This window comes from Giraffa tippelskirchi, chromosome 11 (genome assembly GCF_054371585.1).
Source record: "Giraffa tippelskirchi isolate mGirTip1 chromosome 11, T2T-mGirTip1v1.2.pri, whole genome shotgun sequence".
Classification (NCBI taxonomy): Eukaryota; Metazoa; Chordata; class Mammalia; order Artiodactyla; family Giraffidae; genus Giraffa; species Giraffa tippelskirchi.
The window spans coordinates 121,270,357-121,280,716 of record NC_137285.1 but is presented as its reverse complement, the minus strand read 5'-3'; the positions used below and the strand labels follow the sequence as shown (position 1 = coordinate 121,280,716).

Below are 10,360 nucleotides of genomic sequence, written 5' to 3'. Positions count from 1 at the left end.
CTTATGAATTCTGATTCTGAAGTCACATAACCTGAATAGAGTTTCATTTTTACTTGGGTGCTTGCTGATTCAAGCTATTATCTCAGCTTCCCATTTTGAAATATTTTACTTATTTCTACTATGAAATACCATGATTATTGTCTCTTTTTTCCAGATGAAAAACCCAAAGTTTAGAGAGATAAGTGATATGATTATCCATGATACATCAGAAAGATTAAATGGTCAGAAAAAACTGATTTTATTCATTTATTGCCTATAAATTAATAAAATAAAAATATTATATCTAAAGTTATTTAAATAAAAAAGACTTTTTAAAAGAAATTTTAAAATTTGACAAAGATTGTTCTTGTCTCTTTTGTATTTTGTAGCATTTGTACTTTGGTAAACTCTCTTCAGGATTCTAAGAAATATAAGATGCCTCTTTTTAGCGAGGAAAATTAAAATATTTTATTAAACCTTGCAAACTAAACGTGACATATATACTAATCCTTTAAGTCAAATAATGTGTTATCCTTAGGTGCTATTACCATGGAGAATTATATAAATTATAAATTGTTAAGAGATAAAAATAGATCTTTAATTCCACTACATTTTTCCATACTATTAGCTGAGGAAAAAAAAGTACTTCAGAAGTTACTCTTCATCACAAATGTGGTTTTTTATTTTCAATTTTAAAATTGGAAAATTATGAACAGGGTTTATAAACCACTAAAGATACAAAAAAGACTGCTTAGTATTCTTGATTAGAGAGCTATAAATTAGTCTGCTTTCATTATAATCTGAATTTATCTTTTTATCATAGAAATAGATAAGATCACATTTCCTATTAAGTGTTGCATTAGCCTAGAATAAACAGGATACCACTGTGCTTCATCACTCAGTTCTGTTCAACTGTTTGCAATCCCACGGACTGCAGCCTGCCAGGGTCCTCTGTCCATGGGGATTCTCTAGGCAAAAATACTGGTGTGGATTGCCATTTCCTTCTCCAGAGGATCTCCCCAACCCAGGGATTGAACCCAGGTCTCCTGCATTGCAAGCAGACTCTTTACTGTTTGAGCTACCAGGGAAGCCCCTGGGTACCACTAGTAGCTGGAAATTGTAATGGCTGCCAGGCAGGAAGTCAATGAATATCTTTTGTTACATTAATAATTGCGATGAACTAGAGAATAGGCACAACTACTAGCCAGGCAACACTCCTGCTTTGTAAACACAGGGCCTCTGCCTCAGCTCTCACAAAGATTGAGGGTGACTCTGAACCCCAGCTGGGTCCATTCCTAGAAGGACTTCTTTATGTTGGTGGCTGACAGCACAGATATCAATGGTTTGAAGGACCTCTGGGACTACTGTGACTTCGGCATAGCCAGAGATGCCTGAGAATGTTAATTAAGCAAGAGGAATCTTTACTAGGAAGAGGGAATGGAAAATCAAAACCAGTCAGTTATTGCACACTTGTCTGCATAATGAACTTTGAAGGTTAAAACTGGAATCTGGCAACTTAGAAAAGTCATAAACTTCTCACTTTCCCATTTTATAACTACTTTCTCGGTTTCATTGATTTTTTTACCTTAGGCAAAAGTGAAAGAAAGTGAAAGTCACTCAGTTATGTCTGACTTTTTGTATCCCTGTGGACTACACAGTCCGTGGATTTCTCCAGGCCAGGTTACTGGAGTGGGTAGCCTTTCCCTTCTCCAGGGGATCTTCCCAACCCAGGAATTGAACCCAGGTCTCCCACACTGCAGGCAGAGTCTTCACCAGCTGAGCCACAAGGGAAGCCCAAGAATACTGAAGTGGCTAGCCTATCCCTTCTCCAGCTGGTCTTCCCGACCCAGGAATCGAACCGGGGTCTCCCGCATTGCAGGCAGATTCTTTACCAACTGAGCTATGAGGGAAGCCCTTTGCTTTCATTTGTTTTTAGGATTAAATTTTTGAGAAATTCCAGGGGTTTTATGTCCAGTTTAAATACTATTACTTAATGTAGTCTGTGAACTAAGACATACAATGGGTCTTGAAAAATAAATCTATACATATCTGAAACAGAATAAATTTGAAGTTTAGTAACTAAGCAGGGCTTAAATGGAAGCAATGATGCTTACATTTAGATCCTACCCAATAACAAAATCATCTACTATGAGAAATCATGAGAAACTAGGATCCTTTGTATTATATGGTCTAGTGAGGTTAGTGATTGCTCCTCTCCCAAGCCCCTTTCCATGCCAGGCCATGATATGTCACTTTAGTCATGTCTGACTCTGTGCGACCCTATGGACTATAGCCTGCCAGGCTCCTCTGTCCATGCGATTCTCCAAGCAAGAATACTGGAGTGAGTGGCATGCCCTCCTCCAGGGGATCTTCCGACCCAGGGAGCGAACCAGTGCCTCTTAAGTTTCTTGCATTGGCAGGCGAGTTCTTTACCGCTAGCACCACAGGGGAAACCCCAAGCCCCTTTCAACCTTTCCTAATTCTGGTCCCAGAAGGACTCTTTCTGAAACCAAATTTTCACAGCCCCCATCTTATTGAGTCTGAGGCATCTCTGAGGGAAAGGAAAGCTTCTGAGGTCCCTAGACCAACAAGCTACTGTATCCCTAGCCCATTCAGGCGTTAGTGCCACCAATTATTTCCTGCACCTGTTTTGTTTATTGTTTTTCTTTCCCTTTCCTTTATTCTTCCCCATTCTTCTTTTTCCTCATCCTACCCCTCTCCTTCTCCTTCTTCTTCTTTTCTGTCTTATTCTTCTCCTCCATCTCCTATTTCTTCTTCTAGGTGTTCACATGCTTTCTGGGGCTTGGAAGGGTGTGGGGCATTTATTTTATTTTGGTTTGTTTAATTAACAGAGATAGACAGATCCAGTGGTTTTTTTCTTCTGTGGACCCCGGCTGGAGATTGCTCAGTGGGTCAGAAACTGTGAACATAGATAAGAGCTCAGGAGTACACAAAGAGAGTATTGGCAAAGAGAGGACCAGCTAAAGACAATGAAAGCCAGGGTGCTTCTCGTACTGCTTTCAAAGACTCTGTCCTTAGTTTCCATACAAGTAGATAAGTGAAAGAGATTATGGGTTTGTGCTTTGGGGTCTTGCATGGTTAACTGTTCAGAAATGCCTGGTCAATACCCCCTGGGTAAAATATATGTGTGTGTGTGTGTGTGTGTGTGTGTGTATGTTTATAAATATGTGAGTACTGTCAAAATATGAAGGCTACAGTGGCTAAATAACATGCAATACCTTGAAAGCCAGAGGATCAAATTTCACTGTAATTTTAATTGTAATTAAAATTAAGCTTACTTTAAAAATTTTAAAAACTAATTTAAATACAACAAACAGAAGCAAAATCACCTGAAAGAAAAAAAATGCTTCCCAGGCCAGAAACTCTTAACTATAATCTATGGAATGTTCTGATATATTAATCATTAGAGTGTTAATCATTAGAGTATTGACCAACAAAGAAAGTACAGGAAAAAGAAGGTTGCTTTCTTGGCTTAGAATCTAGAGATGGTGAACCTCAGATAATATTTATGTTCAGGCCGTATATATCTTTCCCATGAAAGGATGAATAAGTCATGTCTGAACTTACTGTCAAGATGCTTCCTTGGAATGATTGAATCCAGCTACTTGCCTTGTAACAGTTTGCTTCCTCTACTTTTCTAGATTGATATAAGGAAAGCATGTATTACTCACAAAGACGTGAAAATTCAAGTTATAAATCCCATTGTAAATTAATAACTAAGTACATTGATTTCTATTTTTAGGCTTATGTGCCTTTTATTTTGACCAAAATAAGTCTTCGAGAGTCCATCTCAACCTACAAACAAATGGGCCGCATTCTGAAACTAATTAATTCGATCAAGGCCCTGTTTGCTGAGGTCTAAATAGCGCTAGCTGGCATTACCTCTTTTGGCATTACTCCACTGATGTTTTTGTATGCATGTAGTGGTGGGTACTTATGTATGTGTTCATGCATGCTAAGTTGTCTCAGTTGTGTCCGACTCTTTGCAACCTATACTGTAGCTTGCCAAGCTCCTCTGTCCATGAGATTCTCCAGACAAGAATACAGAGTGGGTTGCCATTCCCTCCTCTAGGGGATTTTCCCAACCCAGGGACCGAACTTGTGTCTCCTGCGTTGGCAGGTGTGTTCTTTACTACTAGCACCATCAGGGCAGCCCATTTAAATGTATAGGTGCCAACAAGCATGAATGCGTGCTAAGTTACCTCAGTCTCATCCTACTCTATGTCCCTATAGACTGTAGCCCACCAAGCTCCTCTGTCCATGGGATTCTCCAGGCAAGAACACTGGAGTGAGTTGTCATGCCCTCCTCCAGGGATCTTCCTGACCTAGGGATTGAACCTGAGTCTCCTGTGACTCCTGCATTGCAGGTGGATTCTTTACCACTGAGCCACAGAGGAAGAGTGTAGGTGCCAATATAAATATTAGCAACTGTTATTGTAGGAAATTAGGCTTTATTATGAGTGATGCAGGAAAATACCAGAGAACTTTGGAGAAAGAGATTACCATATACAATTTGCATTTTCCCCAGTGTGCTTTGACAGCCATAATGGGAAGACACTGTCAGGAGCAGTGGTAGAAAGATCAGTTAGGAATATGCAGTAAGCATCCAGGTGGAGATTACATTGCCTTACACCAGGGAGGTGGTAGCAAGGGGTCAACCTGTAAATAAATGTTTAACACCAAGTGGATTTTTGAACAGGATGTGGAATTTGTGAACTGTTCGTGTGTGTATGAGCATGCATGCATGCACATGCTCTTGTACATGCTAATTTCTGAATGGGAGTATCTGTGTGGAAAGATGTGAGAGCCAGACAAGGAGAGTCTTTATGTTGAGTTTTGTCAATTCCTTTGTTCATCACACTAATGACCTCAGAATTCTTGCTTTAAAATGAGGATAGTGGTACTTCCCTGGTGGTCCTGTGGTTAAGAAAGCACCTGCCGATGTAGGGGATACAGGTTCGATCCCTGATCAGTCCAGGAAGATTCCATGCCACTGAGCAATTAAGCCTGTGGGCCACAACTGCTGAGCCTGTGCACTGCAGCTGCTGAAGCCTATGTACCCTAGAGCCCGTGCTCCACAAGAAATCACCACATTAAGAAGCCTAAGCACCGCAACTGGAAAGGAGCCCTTGCTTGCTGCTACTAGAGAAAGCCTACATGCGGCAATGAAGAACTAGGGCAGCCAAAATTAAATAAATAAAATAAAATGAAGATGGTGGATGGGTAGGTAGGAAAATCAGAAAGTATCTCTGGAGCAAGTTCACACACCCAAATTTTAGCCAAAGTGACATGAATAGTGACAGCACTTTGTGGCTGCTGACAGAGACCTAGGGGGTCACACATTTTCCCGGGAGAGCAGTAGCACCAAGATGGGCCGGAGATGGTTCCTTAAGTCGAGCGTTCGCTGGTGTCATCCCCAGTCAGATCTGCCCAGCATGTCACAGGCCCTTTGTCAGCAGATGTCGGTGGTGCCCTAAAATGGTGAACATTGTTTTCCTGTTCCTGTTTCATGCCCCCTTCTTTCATCCTCGTATCTCAGTCCATAACCACAGAACCCTGCAAAGTGGATGTACATTATGTGAAATCTTAAAAACGTGAGACCAAGGACCTGCCTGGTGGTACAGTAGATAAGAATTTGTCTGCCAACGCAAGGGACATGGGTTTGATCCCTGGTCTGGGAATATTCCACATGCTGCAAAGCAACTAAGCCTGTGCTCCGCAGCTACTGAGCCTGCACCGCAACTAAGGAAGCCCACACACTGTTACTACTGAAGCCCGTGCACCCGAGAGCATGTGCTCCACCAACAAGAGAAGACACTGCAATGAGAAATCCACACACTACAATGAAGAGTACAATTTCATCTCTGATTTGACCCCCCTAAAACCTTTGACTTAAAAATGGGAGATTTTTCTTTAATTTGTTGATTCTAGATGTACATAGCAATTCAACTTTCTTTTAAACATGGATGCTGCTAGCATGTTGCCTTGTTGTTAAGATCCATTAAAAAGAAGGCTCCAAAACTCCCTACTCTTCAATATTGCCGTTTCAGCCTGAGATCTTTTGCATTTAAGAAGAGATGTTAATGAGTCGACTTAACTCTTTGTAAATTCTCACCTGACATTAACTTTTGTTAAAAGTCATAGTAGGGAATTGTGTTGAGACTTTTTTTTTTCATTTCCCTGCAACATTTAAAGACGACATTATATACCAAATTGACAAGGGAAGCTGATTTTTCACAAGGTCAGAATAGTAATTTTTTTTTCAGTCCTGGCTGTCTGATTTCAAAATGACGTTCTAAACTGTTAAACCACCTTACTTTACTTGTCGATTAGCAGTGCAAACATCTCATGGGTAATGTCTAGACGGTGTCTTCTTGTTTGTGAATTTTTAACTTTAAGAATGCGTCCACATGTACACCAAAATATATTATCTATTCTATTCTATCCCAGGCAGTTTTGCTTCAATTGTCTTTACTATTTACCTGAAATTCTCAGAATACACAAACACATTATTCATCGGTGATCTGGTCTATGCTATCCTCCTTTTCTTTTCTGACTTTTCTCTTCTTGTCTTTGGGACAATTGTCTATACTACTTATCTTTACCACCCATTTCATGCCAAGGGCTTCATCATTTGACCTCATAAAAACTGCGAACACATTCATTTACAGTCACTTGTTGGATGTGTTACTTTCAGAAACTCCCCAACTAGATTCAGAACTGGGAAAGGAATAGGTCAAAGCTGTGTATTGCCACCTTGCTTATTTAACTTCTATGCAGAGTACATCATGAGAAATGCAGGGCTGGATGAAGCACAAGCTGGAATCAAGATTGCCAGGAGAAATATCAATAACCTCATATATGCAGGTGATAGCCCCCTTATGGAAGAAAGCAAAGAGGAACTAAAGAGCCTCTTTATGAAAGTGAAAAAAGGAAATGAAAAAGCTGGCTTAAAACTCAACAGTCAAAAAACAGGACCATGGCATCCGGTCCCATCACTTGATTGCAAAGAGATGGGGAAGCAATGGAAATAGTGACAGACTTTATTTTCCTGGGCTCCGAAGTCACTGAATATGGTGACTGCAGCCATGAAATTAAAAGACACTTGCTCCTTGGAAGAAAAGCTATGACAAACCTAGACAGCTTATTAAAAAGCAGAGACATTGCTTAGCCTACAAAGTTCCATCTAGTCAAAGCTATGGTTTTTCCAGTAGCCATGTATGGATGTGAGAGTTGGATCATAAAGAAAGCTGAGCACCAAAGAATTGATGCTATTGAACTGTGATATTGGAGAAGATTCTCGAGAGTCCCTTGGATGCAAGGAGATCCAACCAGTCAAACCTGAAGGATATCAGTCCTGAATATTCATTGGAAGGACTGATGCTGAAGCTGAAGCTTCAATACTTTGGCCACCTGATGTGAAGAACTGACTCATTGGAAAAGACCTTGATGCTGGGAAAGATTGAAGGCAGGAGAAAGGGATGACAGTGGGTGAGATGGTTGGATGGCATCACCAACTCGATGGACATGAATTTGAGCAAGCTCCAGGAGTTGGTGATGGACAGGGAAGCCTGGCATGCTGCAGTCCATGGGATTGCAAAGAATCATACACAACTGAGCCACTGAACTGAATTGAACTGAGATTCAGAATTAGGATGCAAGAGGGAACAAGGATTACTCAAAATTCATATGTCATTTCCAGAATCCAGCACAGAAGGTTCTGTCCTTCTTGTAGATCTTTGTAAGATGACATAGAAAACTAGGATAAAAAGAGGTCTGGGAAGAAAGAGCAATGGGGACAGTAAAATGCATAAATAAAACCTTAAAACAGTGGTGTCATTAGGCAGAAGAACTTAATGACTCTAAGTGATGTTCTGGATAGTTAAAGAGAGAGAAGACATTTACAAGAAAGGTTAAATAACATAATTTATTTAAATAAAAGTTTGCAATGGTCTAACTCCCAAATCAAGCTGCAACTTGAATTCTTTAAGGGAGAGTAAGACTAAGGAGCAGAGCCTGTTTTTCATAACATCAACTATTTACAACCACTTCTGTCATGGGGTCCAAGATACTGATATATTTTCTCAAGGTCTCAACTAGCCCTTCATTTCTTTATGTCTTCAGTGCTTTGCCCTCACATATGCCCATCTGAGTAGGAGACAGTGAAATTATTTAAATACACCAGTGCAATGAAAATAAATGTCTTTATTAGGCAGGGGCCAGATGCTCAAAATGCTTCATAATTTTTCCATATTCAATTTGTGGGCTCTGAGGATGAAAAAACATTTCCTGGGAAGCAGGAAAGGGAGCTTAATGATATCTGTGGGCCAGGGCATTGGCAACACCAGCTACCACCTTCTGAAAGTCAGCCTGCAGCTCCGGGGTGAAATCCTTGGTATAGCGGCGAGCCAGCACAACCACCAGCACGTTGCCCAGGAGCTGTGTGGAAAAGACATTAAGCAAGGGCAGGGTTAGTGCAGGTGAGTGAGGTGAAAGTCGCTCAGCCATGTCTGACTCTTTGCAACTCCATGGACTATACAGTCCATGGAATTCTCCAGGTCAGAATACTGGAGTGGGTAGCCTTTCCCTTCTCTAGGGGATCTTCCCAACCCAGGGATTGAATCCAGGTCTCCCGCACTGCAGGCAGATTCTTTACCAGCTGAGCCATAAGGGAAGCCCAAGAATACTGGAGAGGATAGACTATCCCTTCTCCAGCCGTTCTTCCCGACCCAGGAATGAACTGGGATCTCAGGCATTGCAGGCAGATTCTTTACTAACTGAGCTATGAGGGAAGCCCAAGGTTAGATTCAGGGTATTTCAGTCTCGTCCCAAGTTGTGACCGTAGGATATGAGCACAGAGATGACTGAAGTGAAGATGTTACTACTGATGTGAAGCTACCCATATCTTCCTGAATTTATATTTAGAAATATTTCTCTCTTTCTACCTTAATCCAGAACTTGTTATCATTTTTATTATTTTGAATCATTTCAAAAAGCAATACAACATTTTATCCCTTGAAAGAAACAGATAAGGGGAAAATATTAGATACCATTTTTAAAGTTGATAAAAGAAGAAATATTTTTTCAAGTTAAACCCTCAGAATAAAAAGTATAATTAAAAAGAGAAGACATTATGCACAACAGAGAACAAGAATGAATCAGAGGAAGTGCTGGTTGTGAGCAAAGAGGTTAAAGAGTCTAAATGGCTCTGAGGAGTCCTTAGCACTCTAACCAGAATCCCTCTTCTCCATTCTAAACTGCATCCTGCCATTCAGCCTTCTCCCCATGACACAAGCTTGACCATAAAAAGCAGAAGGATAACACTGAGGATTCCACAAACTCACCTTGAAGTTCTCAGGATCCACGTGCAGCTTATCACAGTGCAGCTCACTCAGCTTAGCAAAGGCACCCTTGAGGTCGTCGAGATGATTCAGGCCCTCACTAAAGGAGTCGAGCACCTTCTTGCCATGGGCCAGCACCTTATCGTTGTGCATAACAGCATCAGCAGTGGACAAGTCCCCAAAGTGCTCAAAGAACCTCTGAGTCCAGGGGTAGACAACCAGCAGCCTAAGGGGTGAAAAGGGCACAAGGTCAGAGGGAGTCAGCAGCTTTCAGAATCTCTCAGGGGACAGCTCTGTTCCCATACGCCCACGTGCCTTTCACTCTCCTTAAACCTGTCTTGTAAGCTGGATACCTACCTGCCCAGGGCCTCACCACCAACTTCACCCACGTTCACTTTTTTCCAGAAGTTGAGGACGTCTTCCTTCTCCTGAGGAGTCAGCATGGTGTCTGATTGTGTAGTTGCTAGTGAACACGTTTGTGTCAGAAGCAAGTGTAAGCAGCAGCTGGCCCAGCTCTTCCTTTTATGCCCAGCCCTGCCTCCTGCCCTCCCTGCTTCTGTGAGCAGATTGGCTCATGCCAAGTTGTGGTTCCACAGGGTGAGGCTTGAATGATGATAGTCATACTTCTCCTTAGTCTTCCTGGCACTGACTTTAGACCTTCAGCCCTCTTTTGGGGCATCTCTAGGTCTCAATCATTCCAGCAATACAAATTGCTACTAAAATCATCTTCCTTAGCAAGTTTGCTTGTAGAGATTTTAGCGTCACAACGAGGTAACCTCTTGGAAACCACCTCCTCAATTTTCTTATTACACAAATGAAGAATCCGGGGTCCAGAAAGTGGAAAGGATTTGTCCACTATGATTCAACTTAAGGCTATGTGGATGGATCATCTCCTGTGCCTTCAGAATATACAAAATAATTACAAGGACAGCATGGATAAAACCTCTGCCCCTGTTCTAAATATGCATCTCTTTTCTTCGCTTGTATGGGATTAAATCGTTCTGGTATGAAAACAAATA

At 41.3% G+C, this 10,360-nt stretch overlaps 1 protein-coding gene across 1 annotated transcript; it reads right to left on the bottom strand.

Moving 5' to 3' along the window:
* Positions 1–8,185: 8,185 nt before the first annotated feature.
* On the bottom strand, positions 8,186–9,851 carry LOC145525713 (hemoglobin subunit beta-like). The gene is made up of 3 exons (XM_081539232.1): positions 9,699–9,851; positions 9,345–9,567; positions 8,186–8,439 (listed from the first exon to the last, which is right to left on the bottom strand). The coding sequence occupies exons 1-3, from the start codon at positions 9,782–9,784 to the stop codon at positions 8,311–8,313; spliced, it is 438 nt and encodes a 145-aa protein (XP_081395358.1). The 5' UTR covers positions 9,785–9,851; the 3' UTR covers positions 8,186–8,310.
* Between the last annotated feature and the right edge of the window lie 509 nt (positions 9,852–10,360).

What these genes read in the sequence shown, in the direction of transcription:
- LOC145525713 (XM_081539232.1), bottom strand. Translation starts at nt 9,784, where the DNA reads ATGCTGACTCCTCAGGAGAAGGAAGACGTCCTCAACTTCTGGAAAAAA. An exon ending in GGTGGTGAGGCCCTGGGCAG is followed by an intron (nt 9,568 to 9,698) that starts GTAGGTATCCAG and finishes TTCACCCCTTAG; the next exon opens with GCTGCTGGTTGTCTACCCCT. An exon ending in TGGATCCTGAGAACTTCAAG is followed by an intron (nt 8,440 to 9,344) that starts GTGAGTTTGTGG and finishes TTTTCCACACAG; the next exon opens with CTCCTGGGCAACGTGCTGGT.